Source organism: Cryptomeria japonica, chromosome 10 (genome assembly GCF_030272615.1).
Source record: "Cryptomeria japonica chromosome 10, Sugi_1.0, whole genome shotgun sequence".
NCBI lineage: Eukaryota > Viridiplantae > Streptophyta > Pinopsida > Cupressales > Cupressaceae > Cryptomeria > Cryptomeria japonica.
This window is the reverse complement of record NC_081414.1, coordinates 539,926,880-539,940,903: the sequence shown is the minus strand read 5'-3', so window position 1 is coordinate 539,940,903 and position 14,024 is coordinate 539,926,880. Positions and strand designations below refer to the sequence as shown.

At 36.1% G+C, this 14,024-nt stretch overlaps 1 protein-coding gene across 4 annotated transcripts in view; it reads left to right on the top strand.

The window, feature by feature from the left end:
• The window catches only part of LOC131060780 (choline-phosphate cytidylyltransferase 2), a 218,502-nt gene that overhangs the window by 20,905 nt on the left and 183,573 nt on the right, over positions 1 to 14,024 (top strand). For 3 of the 4 annotated variants that reach the window (XM_057994170.2, XM_057994174.1, XM_057994173.2), the window contains exon 3: positions 7,265 to 7,378. The exons of the other annotated variant lie outside the window; for it this stretch is intronic. In XM_057994170.2, coding sequence (XP_057850153.1) covers positions 7,265 to 7,378 — 114 coding nt within the window. The remainder of the gene's footprint in view (positions 1 to 7,264; positions 7,379 to 14,024) is intronic. 4 annotated transcript variants of the gene reach the window in all.

Below are 14,024 nucleotides of genomic sequence, written 5' to 3'. Positions count from 1 at the left end.
TATCAACTTCTTTGTCAGGATCTTGATTCCCATTGTGTGCTATTTTGAATGGTGCACTTATTGACTTCTATAACCCTATTTAGATTGTCCTTTATAGTCTTCATTTCCTTTTCTAGAAAACTCAATTGGTTTTTTGATTTTCAAGATTTCATTTGAATTCTTCATTCAAGGTATTAATTTTATCCAAGGAAATATGTGGACACGTCCTCAACTTTTTTTGGTGTGTTCCTATTTTTCGGACATTTCGAGGATGGGGGGATTCATAGGGGTGTCCTTGGGCTGTCCCCAAAATTCATTGGTGTAAAGGAAGTGTCCTTGAAATGTGGGGATGTAGTCGAGACAAGGGGACAACTGCTTGTTGTTGGGACAAGTGGGTAAGTCTGTGACATCCCTTGATCGTCCCAAGGATAGCTGGCCATCCCCAACAAAAGTAAGAAATTTTAAAAAAATTAACACTCTCAAATTTAAAAAACAGATTATTTTATTCGTTTATGGGCCCCTGCACCCCAGCTCTCCCTAAATGAGGAAGAACAACCTCACTTCAATACAATTTCATTTTTTTGTGTAAAAATGTTTCAGCAAGGTTTGATGGAATTTTTTTTTTAGCAGGGATTGAAGGAGCAGCTGGAAGAGAGGTTAAATCTAGGGCATCTTTGGCAGCGAGACAACAATTTCTTCAAAAAGGTAAGTCATTTTATCATTTTTTATTTTTATTTCAATTTTGTTTTTTCAAATCTTAAATTAAGAAATATCTTTTTTTTTTTTTTCCATTTTTCAATTTATAGTTGCACTATATCTCACAAAAATAACATAAGCAGCAGTGACAATGAAGTGGAATAAACTCAAACAAATGTATATGTTTCAGCCTCATCAGAGTGTGGAAGTGGTGGGGGTGAAGGTGAACAACCACTAGATCCTTTTGAGTTCCCTTATGTTGCCTTGAAACCTTATACAAAAGGCCCTTTTAACCCAAAAAAGCCTCGTCTCCAATTTGTGACACCCTTAGATACTAAAAAGAAAAATTTAGGGGGGAGTAGGGTGTGGTTGTGTCACATTCACAAGACAGATTTTAGAGGGATCTACACAAGAGTGTGGTCTCATTTCTTGGGTTTTATAGGCCGTGGAATTAAGATTTTTCTAGACATAAAGTGGGATGAAAAGGTAGAGGCTCCTAGATTGCACATGGAGGCATAAATGAGGTCTAAAGGTGTGGAAATGCCAATACATTCTTTTGCATTATCTATGCCTATGCCATCCATGGCTGGTACAGGTAGTAATGATATTGCCACAAGAGGAAAGAGGAAGATTAGTGGTGGTGAGAGGCCATGGATAGTTGCAAGTGCATTTAATGTATAAGCATGGGATGTGATAGAGTCTGCCAAACTCTTTTATGTCCATGCCATCCATGGTTGGTAGTGGTAGTAGTGATATTGCCACAAGAGAAAAGAGGAAGATTAGTGGTGGTGAGAGGCCATGGATAGTTGCAAGTATGTTTAATGTGCAAGCATGGGATGTGATAGTCTTCCATTGACAATATTTTATGCCCATGCCATCCCATTTCATGTGGTCGGTTCTTATTTTAAACAAATGATCAAAGATGTATCCTCTCTTGGTCTCTCATTTTTCTCCCCTAGAGATCATAAACTATGCACTACCCTCTTAGACAAAGAATATTCAAGGTTAATTTCTTAATGGAGGATATCAGGCAAAGTTGGATCAAGATGGGTTGTTCTATTGTGATGGATGGGTGGATCCATATTAAACATTGGCCACTCATCAATATCATAGTCACATGCCCAACTGGCTCTTATTTTCTTAGAGCCGTGGATTGTTCAGGGAAGCCTAAGGATGTAGTTAGCATTTTGAGAGAGGCCATAGAGGTGGTCACTGATTTAGCACGTGTGTGCAAATTGGTTGGAATGATGGTGGAGGGTGTTTACAAGCACATCTTTTAGACTCCATGTTGTGTTCATGCATTGAAAAACATAGGGAAAATAGATTGGGTGAGGCAAGTGGTAGCAGAATTTAGAGATATTCAAACAATCCTTGATGATGATTGGTGGTCCATTGTGAGGTAAGACATTGCTGATTTTATTAAATATTAAATATTAAATTGATGATTTTCTTATTAATTTTATGATTTTAATATTTTAATTTATTGATCAATGTTTCAACTTTCAAAGTTTCTAACTTGTCAATTAATTCTTATAACATTTTTGTTTGCATTTTGCAGATATGTTTTCTCTTTCATCGCACTTTTTGTAGATGTCATTAAATATGTTGATACGTACTCTCCTAGTCATGGAGAGATATATGATACATTTGACGACATGCTTGGAAAGAAAAAAACAAAAAGCAATTTTGGTTAAGAATCCTACTTTGGGATTATATGAGCAATATATTAAGCCCATTGTGATGTAGAGATGGAACACCATGAACACTCCACTTCATATGGCAGCCTTTGCTCTAAATCCCAAATAGTATTTACCAAATATTGGAAGGCAACTTCTTTGTGATGATGAAGAGTTAAAAGAAGAGCTAATGAAGGCCTTTCAAAAGATGTATTTAGTTGAGGAGTCTACAATAGTTTGTACATAATGACTTACCTTCACAAATATTCATGGTCCAACATTTAGTAAACTAGAGGTGAAGACATATAGAGCTACATTAGCTCAAATTGACCCTATTAGATGGTGGACATGGCATAGGAAGGATACACCACAATTGAGGATGCTTGCCATTTACTTCCAATTGTAGGTTGCTGGTTCCTTTGTTGTAGAGAGAAATCAGTATAATACGGCTTTATCCACTCCATCAAGAGGAATAGGCTCACCTCTAGATGAGTGGAGTAGCTAGTGGTTGTGCATAATGCTCTTCAACTTCAGGAATGTTAGACACTAGAGTATCAATAGATTCCAACTTTATCATGGGATGTTGATCTTGAATAGACCACCTAGGTTGATGAGGAGGCATAGGAGGGATCAGCTGGAATTCCATTGAATGAGGTAGACCCTCACAGTGGCAATGACTCAGAGGACTCTAATTTTGAATTTTTGATGCAATGTTGGGAGATGTAGATTAAGGGCAACAATGTACTTTCGTTTTTTCTTTTGATTTTTTTTTATTTGAATTTGTTTTGGAAATGTAGAGAGAGATGCAGAAATAGATATTGCAATAATATTATTTGCAGAAATGAATTAAAACAAAAATGACTCTTCAAATCACAATATTCAGAAATACGAACAACCAACAATATTCCAAATTTATTATTCAGAACTAGTATACAATATAAGAACTACCCAGATTATCAAAATGCATTACAATGCCATTTTCAACATACCTATTAAATTTGGACTATATAATATTGATTTCCTACTTAGAACCAGCAAACGAGAAGCTACAAACTTGGATGCCACTCTTTGAAATCTGTTCCACTAGGCATAAAATGAATGTATTCTAATTTCTATGCCCTAGATGCCTCCTTTCAGCACCAACAAGCTCCCAAAACCCAAGCGTCTATCCTTCCCAAGCTCTCATGCCCCCATTGGCTTGGGCGGCTAGCTAGAAATGGTACAACCAGCCTAAGGAAGAGAAAAAACTAAAAATCTTGAAGTAATCCTTCAAATCTGCTTCCTATCTCCTCCAATGTATTTCTTTATCTGCTGAAGATGCCAACTGAAAATACAAACTATAATCCTCTCCAATGAAACTCAACTGTGATTCCTAAATGAAACCACCAATAAATCCTCTAGGTTAGATCATTCACTAACAAAGATGTTATCTGCAAGGGTTTTTCGTCCTCAGAAAGCCATAGGATGAACAAGTTCAATGTAGCCAAATTCTGCTCTCAAAATATCAATCGCAACATAATGCAAAATGAGCTCCAAAAATGTCTTATAAAGGCCCCCCAAAAGGCCACACACACTTAGGGATTTGCACTTTGTACTTTTAATTAATATATCGTTATGACTTCCAACTTAGGTGCCCACTTCAAAAAGAGCATTTTATTTAATATTTAACAAGATATCTTATACCACCTTGAGCACCCACTTAGTCAATATATTGAAATTAAATAACGCCAAAGCTAAATCATTTAACTCTATGTTCCACGGAGTTTTGGGGACATGGACAGCAGGACGTGTTTCCAGTACAGGGGTACTTTTGGGTCATTTTTGGGGGGACGACAGGGGACGACTGTTTAAAAAAATAGGAGGTTTTTTACAAATATAGAGAAATTTCAAATATGCATATCATAACAATGGTAAAGCATTCATCATAGACATTAATACATTTCATTAGACTTGAATTGAGATTTTACAAGAGAATTGACAAACATTTTATTAAAATTCAAATGCTTTTATCAATCATTGCCAACAAACATATGTCACAAACATCCGTAATAGACATAAAATGATAAATATTAAATATTAAACATCCATAACTATGAGATGACATAAACTGTAAATAGAAAAGTTAAAACATAGAAGTCCATAATCAGCTGTCTATCATAATGTCAAGATAAACTAAGAAAATATATGGCTGTCCTTAACCAGCTGCTTCTTCTCTTCTTGCTGCTCTTTTCCTATTTTGCAAATGTCAAAATGAGTGTTTTTTTTCTTCCTTTTGTTTGTTTTATGCATTATATTAGGGTTTGTTATATTTTAATGTTTATTTGGGGTCTTGGTGGGGCCAGCTGAACCTCTTTTGTAAATTAAATGTATTTTTTTTAAATTTTGGACTTTAAAATTTTTTGGGCTGTAGGGGACGACCAACTATCCTGGGGACGGTCAGGGGATGCCTAGATGTCCCCTGGCTGTCCCGTGGACAATTGGCCGTCCCCTGCCATCCCTTACTGCCCAACACCAATCCCCGAAATGTCCCTTGTGTTTTTGCCAAAAGAGGGACGATTAGGAAACAGCAAATTCCCATCCCACATCCCCGTTTCGTCCTCGGTACGGGTATGAGGGAAAAAAGGCAGGGGACGCGTCTCCATGGAACATAGATTTAACTTTAATATTTTAACATTATGTAAATTTATTGTTCTAGACCACCTTAATTACGAGGATATCAACATCAAATGATTTACTGACATTCCCAAAATAGAAATACTGCCAATTGACCAAGTTAGTGTCTAGACTATGATTTACTAAAAATAGTAAAAATGGAGAAATTGCTTGAATTCACTCTAGAAAAGGCCATAATGCAAATCTTAACTGAATGAGCCCAAAGCAACACTTGTTATTGCTAAAAAACTGAATTGAGTGCTCACCTTGAGTCCTAATCCTAATTCATCAGCCTACGAGAACCCGCTGAATAGGCTAACGATCACCAAGTAGGAAGTGCTTAGGAAGGGGACGTTACATTTTATTATGTACTTTTTTGACACTTTAGTCACTTAAAATTCACCTTTATAAATAATTAATATAAGTTGTCCTTTAATTCATCCTTTGACAACTTAAATATTAAATATTTCTAATAATTTTGGGACAATTGCTCGAAGGTGAAGTTTGAATGCACCAACATACACAAAAGTTCACTGGAGATCCAATTTATTAAAAAATGATACTTTCCAAAAATAGAATATGCCTCCAAGAAGTTTGGAATGCACTCGAAATGATAAAATTGCCCCTGGAAAGCATCAACAAAATTATCTCGATCCCCTGAACATAATGCTATTATCTGAACTCTGTTTCAAAAAGGATGCCACTCTCCAAGAAATTTGGAGCTTCCAAAGATGTTGGAAGGCTATAAAAAAGGGTCATTACAAAAGCTGTCCTATTTTTAGATGACCTAGAAGGTCTATTCTTATAGATGTATGTTTTTATTAAAAGTCTATTTCAATATTTCTGATTTTAGATGATGTATTTGGAATCAAAAATGTTTGTAAGCTTTCTCAGATTACAAGCAAACCTTTTCTAGCATGGCAACTATAGTTTATATTTATTCAGCCTACAAAATCATTTTAAACACTTTAAATGCTTTTGGCACTTAGATTTTTAATGGTAATTTTTATTTCTATATTTCTACTGAAATTACTGTTCAATTTTTTTTGTCATCTTGTGTATGTGTTGTTTAAGTAAATCAAATTACTTTTATTGAAAGTGCAAGCTCTAAATTGCAAACTTCATTAAACTGGTGATTGTAGCTTTGTATACAATTTCCCCCATTTGATTTGCTTAACATTTTGTGTATTCAATCCAATTCAAGCTTTGTGTTGTACTTGCATTTTCTAATCTTTGATTGTAGCTTGAAAGAACAAGTGTTTGTGAATCATTTAGGTTGTTTTCTTTTAGATAAAAGACTTAAAATATCTCGTTCTGTGTAGAAGTGCTGATAAGCCTTCTAGTCTTTAATTGCAACATCAATGCTCTCAGTCTCAATACTAAACATACAAGACAAGGACATGGCAGAATATTACCTTACCCTTGTTATCTATTTAATTTGAACCTCGTTGTCATCCATTATTAGTTGTGGACATAATCTTTGACTGGATACTCAATGCTGTTTGTTATTAAGATTATCATACATATTGGAATATTAAGATTGAGCTTCTGAGACAATGTTTAGTATCTCTTGCTCACTGTATTCTGCATGTCATCATACTGTATGTAGTCATAACAAGTGAGTTAGATAACTAACCCAAGGGAATAGGGTAATTGTGGACTTCAATTTATAACGTATTTGGTATGTAACTGTTATGGAAGTAACTCTAAATTACTAGATACTAATAACTATAATGTATAACAGTCTATTTTGTTGTCTAATTGTTTCATCTATTTTTAGCATCATCGAAAAACATTCTTTTCATGATTTTTTGTTTTTGTTTTTGGTACATTTGTTTCTTCATTGTTTACAATATGAGCTATTCAATAAACCAAAGAGATTTTGTTTGGTGGCAGGTACTTCAAGCAGGCTAGTTTCTCTTCACATTGTTATATGGTTTTTGAACTTTTATGTGAATACTCATTTACCATACAAATGAAATGGAAGTTTCATGTAACACACATCTGTATATGATGTTCTAACCTTCTGTGTATGCAAGTCAGAGGAATCATGGGAGTGGCCGGTATTTCTCAACACCATTAATCATTGGATCAAACCTGCCTTATTTTGTCTGTTCGTGAATAGCAGACTTTCTCTTTATCTTGAATTTCATATTCCTCCAAACAAATAAAGGACTACCTTTTGAATTTCCATGTGATGCATGTTCACATTTATTTGACGTGATTTGAACCACTAATTTTTGTCTTATGGAATTTTACAGGTTCCCAAATACATATCTACTTGTTGGTTGCTGCAATGATGCATTGACTCATATGTACAAAGGGAAGACTGTCATGACAGAGACTGAGCGCTATGAATCTCTTCGCCATTGCAGGTTGTACGGACATATATTTACTTTATATATTTTGTCTGTTTTCTAAAATATTTTACGTATGATTAGGTATGTCTTATGTTATTGGCTATTATTAGGTCTGTTTTACGAGGGAAAATTGACATAATTAATCAGATATTACTGGTCTAACCATCAAAAACCCAAATCTAATTAGCAAGTCCGTAAACACAATGAAAAATAATTAATTAACAACAAAGCATGAAATCAATTGAATTATAACTCCCTCTTTGCTGAATCAATCGCTTGCTTCCATTGCTCTTCTTAATTTTCTTAGTTGTATGGTTCTCAATATTGCGCTGGGAATCCTACATAGAAATGACACAAGAATTTCGAAGAAAGTGGTTCTTGAAAATGAAGGAATTGATGCTGAATTTATAGAGTTTGGAGAGAAAATTGAATGGTCAAGATTGATATGCAGACTGAATCGATCAATGGTTGAGATTAATTGAGACAGAATTGATTGAGAGTTAAACTGAATTGATTGGGGAGATAATTTATTAGATGAGTTTGTTCGAAAAAGCTGATTGAGGAGTTAAAAAAGGCGATTGAGAGAGTTAATTGGTTAGTTGACTGATTTGATTGCCAAGTTGAAAAAGGTGATTGACAGTTGAACTCAGAGTCAGTGCCAGTTAGAAATTAGGCACATGTTGTGGGAAATTAGCATGAATTTGAATTTAATTTGAAATTTGATTTTCAAAATCATAAATGAAATGCACATTATTTGAAATTAATTGAAATTAGAATATGGGGAATCTGAATTTTTGAATTTTTAAATTAGAAAAGAACAAGCTAGACAATTAAATAATTTAAAGAAATAATTTAATTGTGGGAGACTAGAAATTGAATTTAATTAAATAATAAAGATTATTTAATTAAAGTTATAAATTCAAAATTAATCAAATAATAAAATATTTAATTCTATTTAAAGGAAGGGAGGTTGTATGATTAAGATAGAAATAGAGTAATTAGAAATGATGAAATATGATGATTGAATTAATTTAGAAGAAATGTAACTAGATTAATTAAATAATTAATGAATTATTTAATTAATTAAGACGAATAATTAGCGTGTTAGTAATGAGATGTTTTTTAGGTGTCTACAAGGTCGGCTGCCTTTGTATTTAGTAATTGATATTTGTGGGCAGCTTGACCAATAGAGAGTGAGAGTGTTAGTTGCCACCCTTCTGCCTGACCAATTAATTGAGGCTCTAACCTTTTTTGGTAAATATATTTAGATTGTTGTTTTGGTGGTTTCATCTTGATTCTTATGTATCATAAGTCAAATATTCTAGTAGTGCGATATATAAATATTAACTATTTGGGTCATGTATTTGAAAATGCTTTGTTTGCATCAAACGGAAACTTTGTTTTGGGATCAACAATTTGGGTCAAGCTTTCTAATTGATCGTTGGGATGTAAAGAATGTTAGAGTCGAGATCACATGAGAGCACCATAAATAAATCTAATAATATGCCCATGATGCCAGGTTGGAGCCAGCTTAATGATGGACATTAATTCCCAAAATCTGTGGGGGCCAATTTATAAGTCTATGGATGATATGTTTCCAAGACTGACTTAAGCATAAATTTTCTAGACAAATGGTGTAAACAAATTGGAAAATTACTATGTTACCCCAAGTTTTCGAGACAAGGACGGGGATAGTAGGAAGGCTATTTTTAGGACACGGCTATTAAAAAAAAGGAAAAATATAAAAATATAGAAAATTTCAAATATTCATATGATAGCATTGACAAGACAATCATCATATACATCATTGAACCTTAACACAATATTAGAGTCCAATTGAGATGTTCATTTCATAAAAAGTGACAAACAAATTGAGTTTTAACAATATTTAATTGCATTCATTGACAATGTGCATATAAATTTTATAAAAATTACAACAAAATGTCAAAAGGCTGCAAATTTCAACTACAAAATGAAAATAATGTAGAAATACGTAGATGTCCCTAATTAGCATCCCTTGACATTGCATCAAAATCTGAGTCTGAGTTACTGCCACTATGAGAGGCCGTCTCATTGAAATATCCCTCCCTATTTTGGGTTTCACATTTCTGAATTCTGGGATATTTCCTTTGCTTTTTGCTTTTCTTCTTTTTCTGTTTTTTTTTGTTTTTTCCCATGGTTTTCTGATATTTTTTTTGGTTTTTATATATATGAATTGAAAGGGAAATGCTGGGAAATGAAAATAAGAAACTCTAAACAATTTAATAATTTTATTACTTCAAACCCTTAACTCTAAATTGCATTTAATAATTTAACAAAACATACCTTTATTAGCTATAGACAACCATAGGAAATCTGAAAATGTGAATAGATGCACAATTTCCAGCGCCTTGTGCCTACCTGGCAGTCAAAACTCCAAAGGCCTCTCTCAATGATGACCAATATTGACTGGGAAGGGGCAGATAGCAATTAATACCAAGTATGGCTTGAATAAAAGCTGAAATTATGTTCAAACAGCAACCTAGAACCTCGTGCCTAGCCTTGGAAATTGTACGGCTTCCACTAGAAATGGTACGACCTATTTTGAAATGTACGGCTAGCAATAATCGACTCAAAAATTCTTCTAATCTGCATATAACCTGTCCAATCTGCCTTCAATCACACAATCTTTGTAAATTCTAATTAACTCTAGCAATTCTGAAAATGATTATGCACTAGTCTAATCTTCTAATGAGATTATCATTTTTAGTACCCTTGGATGATGTCTCACACTCGCTGGCACTGTTCTTCTTGAGAGTTTTTGTTGGAACTTGTTGGTGTATGTTTTATCATTCACCGAACATTAGAATAAAATGTCCAAGGACACTCTACCCTCTCTTGAACAAAATCACTATGTATGCCAAGATTGCGTGAAGACCATATAGTGACTCCAAGGTTTATATGTGTGAACTAGCGGCTTTGTGTTGGATAGCTTCCTTGGTTATGTATGCTGAAATACAAGGGGGACTTAAGCTCAACTGATATCGTTCACAAGTTAGGACAGATGAATTTGTCAATAAATGCTATTTTTTTTTGGATTTTCAATTTTAGCTTTCAAAAAAAGATAAAAAGGAGAAGGGTTTAGAAGTTCTATGCTACTCCTAAGAACTCAAGAGATAGTAAAGATTAGGTGAAACCAACAACAACACTTTGCTTCGCCACACTAAGGACAACTACACAAAGTAAGTGCAATCTTCTAGGGTTGTGCTAAAGATTTTCATACTGTGAATAATACCTGTTATCACAAAAGCTTGCACCCTTGCTGAGCTATCAACTCAGCAACCTTGTGAAACATTGAAACAACCTCCAAGTGTGGGACCTTGCGCATGGGGGTTGAATCTCTGGAGAAGGCTGGCTTCTTTCTCTATCTAGGTGCAAGTGTTGAACCAACTCAACACTTCAAAGCTAATTCCTGAGCCTACCCTAACAACTTGCAGAGGAAAAGAGAAGAGAGAAATTGCTTGAAACAAGGGAGGTGATGCACCAAGAAGAGATAGTTCCTCTCCCTACCTAAATGACACATGTAATTAACTGAAACACCCTGAAGATGCACAACTTTCAGTTATATGAGTAACTCCAATGCATAGATGAAGGTTAGAATCCACTGAATGCCAAGAGGGGAGAAGGATTCCCACAAGTCACACTCAGAAAACCAGTTAACATGGCATATATGAAGAGAAAGAGCCACAACACGCACCTATGATGAAGGTAAGAAAGCATACACAACACACATAGGTTGAAAGAAGGCAAGAATAGTGTTCTTCAATAAATCATAAGGCCAAACGCCAATCTTACAGTTGCAGAAATGCAAAGATTACAAGTCTTCAAGAGAAGAGGAGAGCATGAGAAAACTCCAGGCAGTAGGGAGAGAACCCTTTACAATGAGGCTTAACAGCCTTTATATAGAAAAATGGGTTACAATGGTGATCATGACCCCTGCATGTTAGTCTGGAAGTGCAGGGAAGTGCATGCACTTGGCTTGTACATGCAAGCAACCTAACCATACCCACAAAGGGAAACCCTGAGAAGGTGGATTGACTGACCTTCCAAAGTCAGAGTATGCAGTCATGACACAAGTCACCAAGCATGGCCCCGTACCTCCCTTGATGGAAATCCTGCCAAAAACATTAAATGCACCCCTGTGGCTCCAGGAAAAAAGTGCATAAGTCACCAAAACTGTCGGAGCATTTAAAGCCTTGAGTGTCGATCACGCCATCCGGAAGTGTTGCAAGTTGGAAGTAGGCTTGGAAGACTTCGGAGACCGGACTCTCGAAGTGAGGAAGAAAAAGGGAAGTTCTGGAGGAACTAGGGAGAGAAGGCAAGAGGGGAAGGAACATCGGAACCTCGGGGTTTCGGAGTTCCGGGATAGAGAGGGAAAGGGTTAAAGAGAGAAGGGGAACTTTGGAGACCGGAGTCACCGTAGTTGGACAAGGAACTTGGGAACCTGGAGGTTCCCGAGTTCTAGGGTAGAGGAACTAGGAACTTCGGAACCTGGGGGTTCTGGAGTTTCGGGGTAGAAGAACAAGGAACATGGGAACCTGGGGGTTCCGAAGTTCCGGGGTTGAAGATCAAGGAAATTGGGAACCTGGGGGTTCCAGAGTTCCGGGGTTGAAGGACAATGAACTTGGGAACCTGGGGGTTCCGGAGTTCTGGGGTTGAAGAACAAGGAACTTGGGAACCTGGGGGTTCCGGAGTTCCGGGGTAGAAGGACAAGGAACTTCCTTTTGACAAGACAACACTTCACACTTCATGATTCCATTGCTTTTCTCCTTGATCAACTGGGTAGCGCTGGTCCATGGAACATATCTCTAATCGCTTCTCACCGATGGACCAAGGGTGTCATAAAATCACAACAATACCAAAAAACGAACAATATTTATCCAAAGTAGAAGTTAAAGCACCCACAATATAAGCTTAGGCTAACTTTACATAATGAACAAAAATCATTTGTTCAAAAAAAGTATGAGCAATAGTCCCACCAATACTATCAAATCTTTCATTCATCTAACAACTTAGTAAGCAAATCTACTCTAAACAAATCTATTCTATGTTGAAGAAAGCATGCAACCCTGCAACCACGCGATAATAACAATCTTTCAAAGCAAAATGCAAATGAACTTTTATTATCAAAGTAGCTCTTAGCAACAATTTCATAAATCTCTCCACACAACAAAATGAGAGTAGGAGTTTATATAGAGTTCTAGAAAACAAATGAAAGGCCGAGATCAATCTAATATCAACGACTGAGATCAAAACATAACAACCCTAAATAGGGTTTCCCAAAATAGCATCAAGAACAAATGCATGAAGGACAAGTGGTGCGAGGAGCTATCTCCTAGGAAGGTGCATCCTTATCCTCTTGAGTGGCAGTATGTTTGACGAACCTGGACACGATCGGGCTGACCTCTTCCATTGTGACATGTGGCAACATCATCCTGAATTCCATTTCGTCCAAATCATTTGCATACATGGCAAAAGAAGTCTCCCATTCCAACTCTTGTTTTTGGAAGGCATCCCGGATGGTCAAGAAATTCGATGCCTTAGGCAAATTTTGTTTTAAGATTGGTCCAGTGATGGTGAAGAAATTCTCCTGGGTCCTGAGCTTTAGACTTTCCACTTGCATATCATTTTCTTGGATAGTCTCTTTCCCGAGTACATCAGCAGGTACAAGGAGAATCTTGTTTTGAATTTCTCTAATTTGCTCAACTTTGATACTATCAGCCTTCACCTTTTCTAGGACTTCACTTCGTGCAATCAATGCCTAGTACCATGTGTTGAAATCATATGCCGCTCTTGCTGCGATTACCTTTCCATTAATCAATTCCTGCTTAGGAATTCCTTTCAACACCTTAAGGTATGGGATTATTCCCATATTGTTGCTATGTCATGAATCCTAGAGAGGAATGCAGAAGTTTGTCCATATGTTAGTATCAACTTCTCCACAAAGGTGGCTACTTCCTCACTGCCGTTCACTATCTATTCTTTTACTTTCTTAGCTGTCACCTTTTCTTCTTCGATATCTCCAATTGCTTCCTGTGAGAGATTCAAAAGTGGAGGACCCACTGTATCGCCTTGATCAAGAGGCTTGGTCAAGTGCTGGATGTACCTCTTTAACTGTTCAATTTCTTTCTTGTATTCTCTTTTCTTCCCTATTTCTCTCTCCATTCTTGCCTTGATGGAAATGATTGAATTGTTCAGGTCCTCAACTTCTTGTCCCTTGGTGGTTGGTCTCAAGTTGATAGTGGTGATTTCATACTCATGTGGAGAATTGTCTTCCTTTGCCTTGTCCACTTTCGGCACAACAATTTGAATTGTACGACAACCCGTTTCATCCGTTTGAATTGTGGAAAACTTCTTGGCTGTTTTCTTTACTACCACCTTCTCTAATCTAGCCAAGAAATCAGTAGTGTCATCTTCCTTCCGAACTTCCATAGGCGCTTTTATTTTCATTCTTTCTTTTAACCAATCAAGAATTGTAGGCCGTTCAATATCCTCTTCTTCCTGATTGCTTCCTTCACACGGATTATCCTGAAATCCTCGAAGAGCGAAAATCATTCCCTCTTGGAATCCCTCGTCTAGGATATCCATCTCATCATTATCTGACTCAAGTATTTCTGTGTTT